Genomic DNA, 16,305 nt, shown 5'->3' on the forward strand with positions numbered 1-16,305 from the left:
ACATTGTGAGAGGATTCCCACAATGTTTTCTCTCTTGAACATATGTCTGGAGTTTTTCAAACTAAAAAACTTTAAAAAAACAACTCAATGAGGGAGCATTTGTTAATTAACAAATCTATCACTTCACATAGCCATCTTTTTGTGTGTAAGAGAACATTTTCTTTCTACTCGCTTAGCAAATTTTAATTATACAGTACAGTGTTATCAACTCTAGTCACCATGTTGTCCACTAAATCTTCAGACCTTATTCATCTTATAGTTGAAAGTTTGTGTCCTTTTACCAACTGCTCCCTACCCTCTATTTCCATCCTTACAGCCCCTAGAAACCACTTTTCCACTCTCTGTTTCTCTGAGTTTGACTTGTCTTTTTAGATTCTACATGTAAGTGATACTATGCAGTATTTGCCTTTCTCTGTCTGGCTTATTTCACTCAGCATAATGCCCTTGAGGGGATCTGTGCTGTCACAAATGACAGAATTCCCTTCTTCCGTCTTTCCTTCTATATATATATGTGTGTGTGTGTGTGTGTGTGTGTGTGTGTGTTTATGCATACACACACACACAAACACACATATATATGTATGTATTTCTAGGCATACATACCACATCTTCTTGATCAATTCATCCATTCATGGACACTTAGGTTGTTTCCATATATTGGCTATTGTGAATAATGCTGCAGTGAACATGGGAATGCAGATATTTCTTAAAGATCCTGTTTTTATTTCCTTCAGATATATACCCAGAAGTGGGATTGCCAGATCATATATATTAGACAGTCTTCAAGTTAGAACATACCTTTGTGCCATTTGACTACTTTAGTTGACTACCCAATGTGAAGTAAAAAAGTAGATTTCTGGCTTAAAGTATTCATCAAAATGGAATTCCCTAATTTTAAAAATCTTTACTTTCCTTTTTAATTTTGACTGTGGTAAAATCTCATAACATAAAACTAAACACAAAAATAAAAGATGTACCATCTTGGCCATTTCTAAGTGTACGACATAGCCTCCCCCATCTTTTATTTATACAGTTGATTTTTTAATCTAAATGCAGAGCTTTCCATTTCTTTCTATTACATTTTATCTTGTTGGTTTTAGCCTCCCGTTAGACCCTACCAAGGTACTTTCTGACCCTGATTTCCATCATCCGGTTTTCTGTATTAATCTCCCTCTCTGCTTTGAATCACTTCCAAGTTTGATCAGCATCTATCCTGTTTGTTTGCCTAAGCTGTTAATTAAAGTCTAATACTCGGTTTTCTCTGTGCTGGACACTGGATTCTGTGCATTTATTGGGAAAATAATATGAGTATAGGAGTTGAGAAATCTGAGCTTTGGTCCTGATTCTGGTTCTCGGAGGCTGTGTGACCTTGGCAAGGGCTTCCCCTCTGAGACTGGCCTTCAGTGTCCTTACAGCCCTAAAATAATGTTCCTGTCCTGCTTTGTTTTTTCTGCCAACATCTGTCACCTTCCAGAGAGGGAAGTAGGACTTGGCAATAGAATGTGTTCAGGTTTCTGTAGATGGTGGCACCTGTGATTTCTTAGGTCTCAATAGAAGATTTGTTTTTGTAGCAGTTCCTTAGTAATTCGGATCAAAAACATAGTCATTCAACACCTACTGTGTGTTGGACACCTTTAGGTACTTGGGGTACAAAGATGAATAAGATACAATAACCCTGGCCTCTAGGAACTCACAATTTCATGAGAGAAACACATATACAACCACTGACTCTAAAAAATGTGATACATGCTGTAAGAGATATAAATAAAAGATATGGAAATGCAGAGGAAGAAATCCCTTATTTTGTTTTGCACAATTTTCATGGAGGAAGAGAAGAGCATTCCCATCAGCAGGAACAGCATGTGCAAAGTCCCTGATGTAGGACCAGGCTCAACCTGGTAGACAAATGGCCCAGGATGTCTGGAGATCCGCTCCATAACTGGATAACTTCCCAGCTTACAAAGCAGGGTCCCCTGCTTTATCTTACTTTACCATATTTCTGGGAAGTGAGTAGAATGGGAATTATAACCTTATTTTGCTGTTTCCAAAGCCTGAGGCTCTGGAGTTTCCTGCTTTGACCAAGGTCACACAGCTTGGGAGTAATGGGGCTAAAACTTGAACCCCAGTTCTCTGACTTCAAGTCTAGGACTGTCTCCAAGTATGCCCTGCTGTTCCTCCACGTAGCATCTTACAGAGGTAGAAAATAAGTTTCTGGTGATTGTGGACCACTATTTCACCCAATATAATAATTATATTGCTTCCTTTCTCTGAGAAAGAGTGGTGCCTTCCTCCGTGTTTCAGAGGTGAATAAACTGAGTCCTGGGAATGGTTTGCCAGTTACCCGCAATCGAGAGCATTAGACAGCAGCAGAGCCGCAGTGAGCTAGATCTTGGCCCAGAGTTCCCAGGCACCACCTCCCAGGCCTTTCCCGTAGGCTGGGTGGAGAGAGGTGCCAGGTGGCACTAGTCCAGAGGACCATGAGCAAGAAGCAGGAACAAGCACAGCAGTAAAATGAAGGCTCAGGCGGTTCCCCATCAGACGGATTTAGAGACAGAATCAACCATGTCATCAGAATCTAACTCATGCCTCTGTCCAACTACATCACCATCTCAACTTAGAACCCCAGATGCTCCGAGCTCCTAGCTCCGGGGACTTGAGCCACGGGAGGTGCCCAGCACTGAGCTCTGTGCTACTGTCCAACCCCCTGAAATGTCCTGAGGTCCGTCTCCTGGGAGCTCTGGCTGGGCTGGGCTCCCTCATTCAGTTATACTGGGATTCAAGGAAAATCAGACAGAGGAACAGATGCCAGGAAGAATGATTTGATGAGAAGGGAAACTCAGTCAATCACCAGGCCCCTAGTGGAACAGAGGCATCCTCACCTTGAGAGATCGTCTTGAGAAAGGCCACAGAAAAACTTCTGGGCAAGAGAAATTGTTAATTTTGTTGGCTGGTGAGTTTTAAAATTAATCCCTGAGTTCTGCCCGCTGAACTTTTTCATTTTGTGGATCTCAGAAAGAGCATGATAATGGCATTCACAGACATTAAAAGCAAAGACCTTTCTTAATTGTCCACAGACCCGATGACTGCTCCGTGTCCAAGGGTTTGCCGCCCCCCCCCACACCCTCTGTGTTTCTCTCACTTCCTAGGTCTTGTTCACATGTACATTACCACCCACTTCTGAAAACACTTCCTCTCTTCTGGCCTTCCTGGAGCGTCTGCTCTTTTTCAGTCTCTTTTGCTGGCTCCTCCTTCTCATCCCAGCCCTGACCCTTTCTTCCTCCTCCTTTGTAACCTCACCGAGCCCTATGGCTTTGAATATCACCGGGAAGCTGGTAACTGCCCGACTGATACCTCTGACCTTACACCTCTCCTGAGTCCAAATGCATTTCCCCACCTCCACTAGGATATCTAATTAGCACCTCAAACTTAACACATCCAGAAAGGGAGCTCTGGATTTTCTGCCACCAGCCTGTGTCTTCCCAAGTCACCCCCATCTCAGGGAACGGCACCACCATTCATTCTATCAAGAAAGCCCAAACCCTAGAAATCATCCTCCGTTCCCCTCCTTCCCTTGCACCCCAGCTCCCAACCATCCACCAGTCCTGTCAGCTATCGATTCAGAATGTGGTCTAGATCCAGGCCCTTCTCCTACCACCCGCTGCCACCATCCCAGCCGGTCCACTGCTGTCCCTCACCTGGGCCATTGCAATAGCTTTTGGCAATAGCCAATCAGTCTTGCTCTCAACTCCCTTACCCTCTAGAGCTGGTAAGTGAAGCCTTAAACACTGAATCCAGATCATGTCACTCCTCTGCTCCATCACTTCCCAGTGTCCTTGGTGTAAAAGCTAAAGTATTCTCCCTGGGTTCTCAGCTCCAGGTCATCTCGCTCCTGGTCACCCCATCCACTTGCTAGCCATCCTAGTCTCATCACTGTTGCTCAGCATGCAAGCCTGCTCTTGCCTCATCTGTCCATCAGGAATGATCTTCCCCAGACCTTCAAATGATTGAGTCCATCACTCAAAATGTCACCTCCCCTGAATGACCTTCTGGGCACCCTGCTTATGAATAGCCCTGACACCCTTTCCCCTGACCATGTATTATTGTTCTCCGTAGTAATTACATTTAAATGCAATTATATATTTGTTCTCTTATTCTTTTGATGTCTCGTCAACTAGCAAAGAAGCTCCGTGAGGTCAAAGACTTCTGTCTGTCTTCTCTAACAGTATGTCCCCAGTGCCTAGAACAGTGCCTGGCACACACAGTGTGCTTAGTAAATACCTGTTGAATGAAAGGATTTGCTCTTTTGTCAAAACTTTGATTATTCCTTATTAGCCAATTTTACAGTGTCACTAAAGGATTTTTTTTTCCTAAGATTAAAGCTCCTCAAAAAGTTAAAAACTTTTTTTCCTAAGATTAAAGCTCTTCAAAAAGTTAAAAATAGAACTAGCAATTCCACTTCTGTGTTTTTAACCAAAGAAAATGACAACACTAATTTGAAAAGATACACAGTGTGCACCCCCATGTTCATAGCAGCATTATTTGCAATAGCCAAGACATGGAAACAGCCTAAGTGTCCACCGATGGGTGAATGGATAAGGAAGATGTGCTGTATATATACAGTGGAATATCATTCAACCATAAAAAGCAAAAAATGAGATCTTGCCATTTGTGATAATATGGATGGACCTTCAGGGCGTTATGCTAAGTGAAATAAGTCAGAGAAAGACAAATACCGTATGGTCTCACTTATGTGTGGAGGCTACAGACAAAATGTGATCATAGATACAGAGAACAGATGGGAGTTGCTGGGTAGGGGGGCCAAAGAGATGAAGGGGGTCAGAAGGTACAAACTTCCAGCTGTAAAATAAGTAAGTTCTTGGGATGCAATACACAGCATGGCAACTATAGTTAATAACACTATTGCATATTTAAAAGTTGCTAAGAGAGTAGTTCTTAAAAATTCTCATCACAGGAAAAAAAATGTTGTGATTAAATATGGTGTCTTCCCAAGTCACCCCCATCTCAGGGAATGGCACCACCATTCATTCCATCAAGAAAGCCCAAACCCTAGAAATCATCCATTAATCAGACTTCTTGTAATCACTTCTCAATATAAGCAAATATCAAATTGTTACATTGCACACCTGAAACTAATATAATGTTATATGTCCATTATAACTGAAATATAACAAAAAGCAATTTTACCATTAAGTCTGTTCCTCTATGCAGAACTATTTTCAGTCTGTGGGCCCTTCCTACCTTTAGCTCCACTTGCAGATATTATGGATTGTCTTAGTTGATCTCAAGATCAGACTGCTATTCAGAGGTCACTTCGTCTCACCATATTCCTCTTTCCCTGAAGCCCGTAGCCCTTCCTTCTCTGCTCAGTTGCTCTTGAACATTCCTCACAATCACACAGGAAAGCACCCTGCTTCTCCATCATTGTTTAGAATGGAGCAGAGGAAAAGCAGCGTAAGTTAAAACTCCAGAGCATTTTATTGGATCCCATTCATTCATCTATCAGAGATGTTTTGAGCCCCTGATCTGTGTCCAGAACTGTGGTGGCCATTAAGGATGGATATCATTGTCCTAGTTTTCAAGGAACTCATAGACTAGTGGGAGAGAGAAGCATGCAGACAAAACGGAGTTGCATGACAAGTACCATATGGCAGCAGAGAGAGCTCCTGGGTTCCAGGGAGGACGGGGACTAACTCTGTGAAAGGGGAGAGTGCATGGAGACTTGGGAACATGAGAGGTGTGGAGCATTTGGACCTGAGCAAGCATTCTGTGTGGCTGGAGCTCAGGGTACCCTGGAGGGAGGGAGATAGGATCATTAGTGGCAGAAGACAAACCAGGGAAGATAGGCAGAAACCAGGTCATAGGGAGAATTGTATGTTTTGCTAAGAAATTTGGGCTTTATTCCAAAGCTGTTGAAAATCCAATGAAAAGCAGAAGAATGTTCTGATTGAAATTTTTTAATTCATTCAGTTGTTCATTTAATTCATTCATTCAACCATGTATTTTGAGTTCCTATTGTGTACTAAGCCCAGTGCTAGGTTCTGAGTGTATGGTATTTAACAGTCATTTTCCTTGACATTATAGGGCCAATAATTCATGGGAGCCAAAAGAAGAATCTTTGGCTATCTGAGAGCTACATGAGAGAGTTATATGAATAGGAAACTTTATGATAGCAAAGAATGGAAACAATTCCCCTAACAATAGATATATATTTGAGCAACTTATGATATGTTCATGGAATAGAATATTATCTAGCCTTTGAAAATGTTTGCAAGCATAGGAGAAAAATATATGACACTCCCTAATAATATTATTAGGAGAACTATTGATCATGCTCACTGGGAAAAAATGGGGTAAAAATGTATACAGCATGTTCTGTATCAATGAGGAAAAACAAGCAAAAAAAGACCATCAAATATACAAAAATATTAATTACAGCTGTCTCTCAAAACAATTAGTTTTTCTGTAACAAGAAGTTTTCTATATCAAGCACATATTTACTTTTCAACCCAACACTTATTGCAAAGGAGAAAAGATGAACAAAATAAGAAATGAAAGTCCTGGGAGAAAAAAACAGGACAGACACCTGTTAACCTGGCCTGATCTAGGTGGCCTTGCCCCTGGAGGGCTGGGATGGTGTGAGCACTTCTTGCCTTCAGGCGAGTCCGTTAGGACTGGCGGCTGGTCATTGCCTGCATGGCCATGAATGTGAATGTAATAGCTCTTTCGAAGGGAGTGCAGTAGAATAGCACTCTGGTATGGCACGTTCTAACCCCAATGAGCTCTATGTGACCTTGAACAAGTCAGGGTCCCCTTTCCCTGGTCATCCACCTCTCTGGAGGATATTTTCTAAAGACCCTTCCAGGAATGGGATAATCGGAGGATCCTGGCCACCCGGGAAGGAGGGGTTCTATTTCAAAATAAAGACAAGTGCCTCCTAACATCCTATTTTTCTCTGATCTTCAGTCTCTTCCAATTCTGTTAGCAACTAATATTTTCTTTTTCTTTTTTTTCTCTTTTAGGAAATGATCGAAATGGCTTAGATTTCAACAGGCAGGTAAGGACTTTCAGAAGAAAACTTTAATTCTATAAATGTGGGGGGTAACATGTATGCTCTGTCCAGTGTGGGGATTATAAAGAAGATTCATTATGTTTGAGGGTGTTTATTCATAGACTCATAGCTTTCAGGATTGGAAGGAGCCTTTAAAGTGTGTTTGCACCCCAGCACATCCCCTAACCCAAATCCACTGTTGGGGTCTCCTCTTCACTACCCCATCAAAAGAGAGCTGACCAATGGAGCAGCAATTAGATTAACTTCAGGCCAAATATGGTGCAGAATCTAAGACAACAGCTCTTTTCCTGCCAAAGCTCAGCCTGAGTTGCTTAGACGAATTTGGCTGCAGGGACCATGTGTGTGTAGAGGAACTGATGGAGGTCTGGAAGATGGGGTGCTCAGGTTCCTCAAGGAACTCCTGATTTAAAGTGGGGGGCAAGAGAGGGGACAAAACAGGGGAAACCGAGCCAAAAGAGCTGAGGAAGGAGTATGTAAGCTGGCTTGGTGGGACAGTGTAGCCACAAGCTTGGTGCCTTTGAAAGAAGCCAACATGGGGGGGTCAGGGAGGTCTTCAGGCAGGGAAGGTGGTAGTGGACAGATTGCATCTTTAAAGAGAAAGGTGAAGCAGAGGGAGAGGAATGTGCCTTTGAGGTTACGGGATGATGGGAAGCCAGAGGCGAGGGCAAGGACAGATGGTGGGAGCATTTGTCGAGAGGGGGATGTCTAAGACAGTCTGCGTTTTTTCAGCTGAAAAATTAATTTATCTCATAAGGTTTGTGGGGTGGGGGGCACATACACTATGCCATGAATGGGGATGCGAAGAGCATATTGACATGGTTTCTGCGCTGGAGGAGCTCACAGTCTAGTATGAAGAGTGAGAAAGATACAGGAGAAGGAGAGGGAGGGGAGAGAGGCTCTGAAGTGGGTGATTATAATGCAATCTCACACCTGCTCTACTAGAGATGCGTAAAAAGTGTGGTATCAAACAGGAAGGGGTACGGTTCATTCTTCCAGGGAGTTCAGGTCAGGCTTCACAGAGGAGGTGATATTTGAATCTAGCTCTTGAAGGAGCTTGAGTTTGTCCAGCAAAGAGTAGGGAGAGAAGGAGACCGCAAGGGGGAATGGAAGGCAATCCCGATGTGGGGGTGCACTGGATAACTCCCAGGGTTCCTTCCCACGCTGGCACTCTGAGTCCAGGTTTAGACAGGAGTCAGAGGCGGGGCTGGAAGTCAGACTCAGATGTGTGTTCTCCTTTAGCTGCAGAGTGGTTTGAAGTCACTATTAGCATTTCCTTAAAGACTCGCAACTCTGGGTACATCCTTCACAGTCAGAGAGAGGAATAATCTTCAGTGCTAAGCCTAAACCTCTTAGGTAGGCAACTTCTGCAATTTTGCTCATTGGGAAAGTTTGCTAACAAGTAGAGGCCAACTACTCTCGCTCTGCACTCGAGACCTAAAACAGGCATAGACTGCTGCAGTTAAAGAGACATCTAGGTTAGCTATGAGGAAGGACTTGCAGCCCACGTGGCTCGTTAAGCACTGGAACAGCTTCTCGTTCAGGGCGTTTAACTATGAGACAGATTCTAATCGGAGGGAGAGTTTGGCCAGGTTTGTGTCAAGGGCAGGAGGACAGAACAGGTTCCCGAGGATTCAGCGATCCTGAAGGTGGGTCCTGAGCAGGTGCGGATGCAGCCTGGGCGCTGTGCTTTCCGCCGTGAGGCCTCAGAACTCCAGCCCAATGTCTACCTCTCCCTGACCCCAGCCCTTGGATGAGATGCACAGGGAGGCGCCCATCCCACAGCAAGGTATGGCCACACCAGACGGTCCGGAGGTGGCCCGCTCCACAGGCCCGGGAGGTTTGGCTGCCTGTGTGATCTTTCTGAGGCTTAAGAAACCCTCGTGCTTGAGACATGGCTGGAGGCAGCTGCTCCGGCTCTGGGCAGCCCACAGAGAGGCCCCTGACCCTTTGAACGTCTGTGGGGGTCTGTTTCCCCACCAGCTGGGGGGACGTCTCCGAGCGTCTGCTGGGTGTGGGAGTCCCTTGAGTTTGCATCCCTTGTGATAGCCTCCTGGGGTAGGGGGAGGGTTGTTCCCTCCCTTGGGAAAGGCCTTTGGATTTCTCATTACCGACAAGAACAGACACGACGGATCTTCCCTTTAAAGAAGGGGGAATTTTGGAGGAAGAGAGGCTCACACGGGTCACACTCACTTACACGCTCACTGGGGCCCTTTTCTGCTCACCAGCACACACATCCACACCCTGCCTAAGGCTCCTCGCTCTCTCACACTGCCCCTTGGATGCCATCAGACACCAGAGCCCACACAGTCACCTTCACACCAGCTCCCCTGCAGGCCTGCAGGTGGGCACCCAGGGTTGCCCAGGTGCACTGGTAGTTATGCCTTCACTCTTCACAACATGGAAAGTAACACTCTGGCCACTACACTCGCTGCAAGGTGCTTTGGGCGCTCTATCTCATGTAATTCTCACTCTAAACCAAGCACTACTATCCCAATTACAGGTGGCAAAGGATTTGAGAGATTAGGTAATTTGCTGAAGGTGACACGATTGGCCAACTTGCAGCTTCTGGATTTGAACCCACATCTCTGACTCCAGAGCCCATTTTCCCAGGATGCCTTGCTGCATCCTCCTCTGCAGTCTCTCAACTCTCCTCTCCTTGTACATACACGCTGTGCTTAAGGAGAGGCCTGGGAGCCAGAGGCTGAGCGTGACCTCACTGTGACTAACTGGGAGGAAGTGGGAGGTAGAGGGAGGGGGGAGGGGAAGACAAAGTGGTTGTGTTGGAGTGGGCTCCACACCTGACCCAGAGAAGGGCTTGGCAGACAGGAGACAGGACAGCAAAGGATGCCACTGCCTCGGTGAAGCTCTGGTTGGAAGGCCCAAGCCAGTTGGTGCACCTGGGAGTCGCAGCCAGGTGCTGGGTGAACTGCAGTCCTAAAGCTGCATGACCAAGGGCCATGGGCTCCACAGGAAGTGCCTTGCTGAGCCTCCTAACTTCCTGGTCCCAGGAAAGATAAGACAAAGCTGAGAGGCAACAAAATAAGGGTAGATCCCTGGACCTTAGGGAGTCGGAAGTCCAGGATGCCAGTGCGGTTTCTGGCCCTCGCTAGTTGCTGCCCTTGTGTAAAGCCCTTCATCTTTCCGGGCCTCAGTTTACTTGTGAGCAACCGAAGACGTGTGCATGGATGGTCTTCAGGGCCCCTGAAGTCTGCAGGCTAGGGTCCCATCTTTTTTCTCATGCCATTTTCTGGCTGGTTAATTTGACTTCCACTCTCCCTTCATTTTTTTCTTTGAAGAGAAACAGGGAAGAGAGAATCCATTTCTTCACCCTGAGCTGCAGAGAGTGAGGGGAAATAAGTCACATGACATCTCCCCAGCCTTGATGATTTTGTGTGATCCAGTGACAAGAACCATTTGACAGTTAGGGGCACACACAGAAGGACCCAGCAGGCTGATTCTGGGGCCAACCATTCCTTCTTCTGAGTGTTTGGTCATTCATCCCTAAGCACCAGGAAGGAAGTGCCATTTGTAACATAAATTGCAATACTATGCAGTGGGTTCTGTAAGAGATCTGAGTGCTGAGCCCTCGGATGCTGCCTGAGAATACCATCGAATAGACGCTGTCTGAAGTGGACGGCAAGGGAAGAGTAGGGGGTTTGAATGGCCAAGAGGGCGGCAAGAATATTCCAGGTACAGGAGACAGTGAGTGTGAGGCTCACTGTTGCAAAAGGGCGTGGCTTCAGGGGCAGTGTGAGTTCCGCCTGGGATGAGACGGTGGAATATGGGGCTGCAGCTGTGGGCGAGGCCAGACTATGAAGAACTTTGAATGCCCAGCGAAGAGTTTTATCCTGTGGGCAGTTGGGAGCCACTAGGTGTTTTCAAGCATGACTAGTTTTACATAATGAAAGAACATCAGAGGGGGTGTGGGGGAGGAGGGAAGGAAGGTTGAATGGAGAGCTGATGCAAGAGAGGCCTGAAGGAATGCTGTCGTGGTAGGAAGGAGTGGGCAGTGCCAGGAGATGGATCATAGCAAAGAGGTTAAGCTCGCAAACGTGGGGCTGGACTGCCAGGTTGAATCCTGGCTTTGCTACTACCTGGGTGGATGACCCTGGGGCAAGTTCTTCAACTTTGGTATTCCTCAGTCTCCTCACCTGCAGAATGGGGAGAGTAGTGGTGCCTATCTCACAAGGTGGTTAGACAAACTAACTAAGGTTAAACCTCCAAACTAAGTAAAAATATAATCTTTGCCCAATTTATATAGAAAATGGCCTCTCTGGAAAAAGTCAGTGCATTTTAAGAGTGTGCAAAGACATTTTGTGCTTGCATAAAGAACACAATTGGGTAAGCAAATGCAAGTGTCTGGAACATATCTGCAGTATAAATACTTAGCTGTTGTTATGACTGTGTCAGTAGGCAGGGAGACTCGGATTGGAGAGAGATTTCTGCTGTAAGATCAAGGGGATTTGGGCAATAGGTTGGATGTGGGCAGTGAAGGAAAGGGAAGAGCCCAGCATGATCCTTAGATTCCTAGCTTAAGATGCTGAGCACTAATTGGACCATAACCAGAGATCAAGGAGACAGGAGGTGGAGCAAATTTGTCCAGATGATGGAAAATGGTGGAAGGGCAGGTAATGGGCTATGGTGCCCAATACATGTAAAAAATTTGGATCTGGAGCCCAGGAGACAGGTCAGGACTGAAGACACCTACTATGGCGTCACCACTAAATCATGTGAACTGAAGCGATGGGAGGGAGGTGGTCACCAAAAGGGTGTGCAGAATAGGATAGGGACCCTGGGCAGACCTGAAGAAGGTACACAAAAGGGACAGGCTGAGGACTAAGTGCCTGCAGGTGAGAGTAAGAAGGAAGGAATGGTCAAAGGGGCTGGAGGAGAACCACACTCACGAAGGAGAGATTTTCATGACAGTGTCAAAGAACGCTGTCAAAGATAGTGTGGCGCTCAAAGCCTGAAATGGTCTGGTTTGGCAGTAAGGCATGTGGCGTTGACCTACTGTAGTGCCCGTGATGAGGGCAGGTGCCAGGTGGCTGCAGCCGAGGGGTACTGGGTGTTAAGGAAGTGATGGAGACAAGGGCAGCAGAATTCCCTTCCAAGGGGCAGGATGATAAAGGGGCAGAGGGCTTGGCCTAAACGGGAGTCAGTGTGAAGGGTGGATGCAGTGTGGATGGGGACGGGCCTAGGAGAGGTAGGAGATGCAGTCAGTACAGGAGACAGAAAAGAGACAGAGGGCGGGCCTACTGGGGGTTTGGCCCAAAAAAGGAGAAGGGCTCTTCAGAGAGGGAGAGAGGGCTCAGTGCCCTGTCGGTGAGTTCAGTGGCCCAGGAGATAGCTCTCCATTTCCATTTCCTGCTCTTAGGACCATGAGGTAGCTTCAGAATGGTGTTGGGAGGTAGAATTAGCTTCAAAGGGGCTTAGCGAGTCCACGATGGTAGGGGTGCACTGGGGAGCCCCAAGCTGCTCTGTCTTGGTAAAACCAGATCCGCCAGCATCCAGGGCCATGAGTTTCCACCAAAGATCAGAGCAATGTTTCCATGTATGTTGTCAAACGCCCTCTTGCTAGAAGGCTTCTGCAAAGTTCTCTGAGGCCAGAAAAGAATCCGAAGCAAGTTGGCAGATGTTCCCGTCCCTGAGTTTCTTGCTCCCAAAGCTGAGATCAGGGGCCTGGGATTGTCTCTCGGTTCCAGGTTGACAGCATTCTCAGGCCACCTACACCAATACACCGCTGTCCTGTGCCCCCCTCTGGACCCCCACGCCAGTAACTGAGTCCAGAGCAGTTGGCCGCTGGGCCCCCACATAGCATTCAGCTTTAAATCAGATGAGATGCTCCTTCTCTGTTTTCTTGAAAATGAACCACCGTGATTCTCTGGCTGCTGATATGCAGCTGATTTGTAATGTTTCATGGCTCCATGGGGCATCTTCTCTAAAATATACAACACTCAGCCTAAGGAAAGGTCTCTTGACAATTCAGCATGATGGAGAGGAGTCTCCAGGGACGCCCATGAGGGAAGCACGGGGGAGGCAGGACCAGGCTCTCCAGCTGGCAAGTGAGGGCCTGCAGTGACGGCAGTGAGGCCCCTCGCCTGGGTGCCCTGGGAGCAGCCTCAGGAGAGCGGGCACCAGAGCAGCTGGCACAGGGGGGCAGGAGGGAGTCAACTGACCGAGGGTGACCCTTCCATTCCACCAGCCTGCACTTAGCTGAGTAGTGAGGGGTCAGAGGGGAGTACAACTCGGTGCCTGCCTGCAGGACTCAAGCCGGTGGGTAAGCAAATGCAACAGAGGCTGCAGAGGAGGAGGAGGGCGCCGGCTTTATGACAGTGCCAGTGGAGTGGTTCAGAAAGCCAGGCAGGGCAGTAGAGCTGGGCGTGGAGTGGGCTAAATAAGGTGGAGGAGGCTCTGAGTCCTCCTTGTGAAAGACCTTGGAGGGTGAGAGTGAAGGACAGTGAGACCCTCGTCCTCTGAGGCTTGTTCCCTGTGGCAGGATCCGGCTCCCGTTTCAGACTTCCGGCTGGAGGCAGGATGCATGCAGGGAACCCGCAGGCTGAGGCAGGGAAGAGCATGAGGAGCCGGCCAACCACAGTTTGCTCAGCCCTAGGGTTGGGTTTTAGAGGGTTGATATATAGAACATCCCTCCTTTTTTTCCCCCAAGCAATTGAAAAATAGATGCAGGAATCTGGCAGATGGTGCTCCACTGGGATGTGGTTTTGATGTAGGCCACAGTGGGGCTTTCAAAGACCTCACTCCAGAATTAAATGCACCCGCCAGGTACAGATAGAGCTGGTGGGGAACAGATCTCAGAGTACCCTCCGAGCCAACCAGCATGTCTGAAAAGAGGGCCCAGAAGGGGCCAAGCTGCACACACCCACTTCCTTCTAAATCTGTGGTGCTCAGCCTCATTAGACCCAGTGTCCCTTGTAACAAAGATTCTATAAAGCCTCTTTAATATCCTAGAATGAAATTTATAGAAAACAAGAAAAACCACTAGCATACACTAATTTGAATAACAGGTGAACAAAAAAATCTTAAATAAAATAATATGTATTTCAACAAATGAATCCCTGGGCACAGTCCCCTGGAAGATTCAGTGAGCTAGTAGGAGGCTCACGCCTGTATGCATGTGACAGACACAAATACAGACTGATAGGTATGCAATGTTGGCAGCTCAAGAACCATGATTTTCCAAAATGTTAAACAATTCTTGGTAAACCTCCAAACAAAGTAAAATATAATCTTTACCCAATTTACACAGAAAATGGCCTCTCTGGAAAAAGTCAGTGCATTTTAAGAGTATGCCAAGACATTTTGTGCTTGCATAAAGAACACAATTGGGTTCTAGGCTCCTATGATTAGAGGCAGGCTACTTTCTGCCTAAATGGAAGTTGTATGGGACGCAACACATGTTTCTTGTTTGGTACAGTCTTCTGCATGGCGGGATGTCTAGAATGCCTGTCCTCTGTCCAGTAAATGCAAATCAAGCCTCCTAATTAGTAACCCAGCCAGAAAAACCACCCCACAGGTTTCAGAAAACAACTTCCAGGTCAGCTACCGCCCCCAGTGAGGACAGCTGTTCTAGACCCACCAGGGAGATAAGTCACTTCTACCAGGAAGCAGAGAGGGAGATGTTCCTCTAGCTGTAGTCCTTCCACACAGGAAAACCAGGTGGTGGAGAAATGGAGGCTACCCCAGCGCTAGAAAGAGGCCCCAGGAATAACATGCACAGCTTCTGTCCTCAAAGAGCTTTCTTGCTACCCCATGAGGGAGACAGGTCTTCAGAGGTCCTCAAAATGTCAGAACAAGAGTCACGTCAACCAGGGCTGCCTCACCAGGGAACCACCAGGACTTACCGAGCGGCTAGGTAGAATATAGAACAGAATTTCCAGGCAGGAGATCATTGATGAGATTAAATGACCCCCTCCCCAAAAGTGATTTCACCACTGCAGTCAAGATAACATAACAATGAAAGTATGTATTGGTCCTCCCTGTGTGTAGGCAGCGAGTGTGAAATGTTTGATATTCCTTATTCCATTTAATACTTACAGTAACCCTGTGAGTATTTGGGATCATTCCCAACTACTATGCAGATGAGAAAACTGAGGCCCTGAGAAGATAAGGAGTTTTCCTACACTCATCCCATCCAGAAATGGAGAATTTAAAGCCAGGCCGCCAGACTGCAGACTCCATGGTCACCCCCTACCAAGCCCCTGCCCACTTAACGGTCTTGCTTATCGGAGGAGGTGGTCCGATGTCATGGCTGAGCTGATTGCCTGTGTTGGTTAGCCTCTCTGTGCCTTATATTCCTCCACCAAAGATGAGAACAGTAATAATGTCTATTTCCTAGGCATGTTGCAAGGATTAATTATAGCTAAGATGCGTAACTTAGAATAGTCTCTGATGTACAATAATCGACCAATAAACATGAGCTCCTGTTGTTTTCTGATGAATAAGAACCCATAATTTTCCCTTCCTCTCCTCTCCCTGCGTGACTGCTGAGCTGGGCTTGCACCCATTTAGATGGGCTGCAGACGCTACTAGAAAGGCAATAATCCCTCAGCCTAAGTCCCTATACCCACTGCAAGTTTTGGTGGGAAGTAGGTGATAAGTGTCCTTGCTTTCAGAGGAGGGGGGATTTGTCCGCCTTTGCCAGCCGGGCTTGGCACTTTGCCTAAGGCTTGGATGTCAACTGTTTCCTGATTGTGGCCCCAGGCACCAGCCCCAGTACTTCCAGGACAGAGCCTTATTGAAAACAAGTCTGTGAGGAGCAGGTAGGAACGAGAACAGCTATGGGTTCTCAGGAGGCCTGTCCCTAGTACACCCTGGCTTAGCAGACTGCCCCAAACACCACTACGAACTGGGCATGGAGTCTGGGACCTCACATTCTCAGGTGCCAGCACCGCCAGCCCACGGATGCATCCAGATGGGGAGTGGAGATGAACTGTTTCTCTCTGCTCAGGTATGGGGCGGGTAGCACTGGGAAGAGCAAAGTATCCAAACCCTCTCTCGGATTCTGTACAGATCCGAGCACACGTTTTCTTTGGACTGTTCGGTGAGCTGCCTTCAATAGGTGTGGACTGGTGAGGCTAAAAGCAGTGCCCAGCTCTGTCCCTCTCACATCGGAGTCTCTTTGGGGCAGGGGTTTTGAAAGGGAAGATGGATTTGTTCCCAGACAATCACAGAAGGCGTTCACACCACTTACTGAGTCC

General features: G+C 47.0%; 1 protein-coding gene across 2 annotated transcripts in view; it reads left to right on the plus strand.

The window, feature by feature from the left end:
* The window catches only part of POU2F3 (POU class 2 homeobox 3), a 79,256-nt gene that overhangs the window by 21,406 nt on the left and 41,545 nt on the right, over positions 1-16,305 (plus strand). For both annotated transcript variants that reach the window (XM_057490386.1, XM_036887640.2), the window contains exon 3: positions 7,041-7,075. In XM_057490386.1, the coding sequence (XP_057346369.1) occupies positions 7,041-7,075 (35 nt within the window). The remainder of the gene's footprint in view (positions 1-7,040; positions 7,076-16,305) is intronic.

This window comes from Manis pentadactyla, chromosome 13, assembly GCF_030020395.1.
Source record: "Manis pentadactyla isolate mManPen7 chromosome 13, mManPen7.hap1, whole genome shotgun sequence".
NCBI lineage: Eukaryota > Metazoa > Chordata > Mammalia > Pholidota > Manidae > Manis > Manis pentadactyla.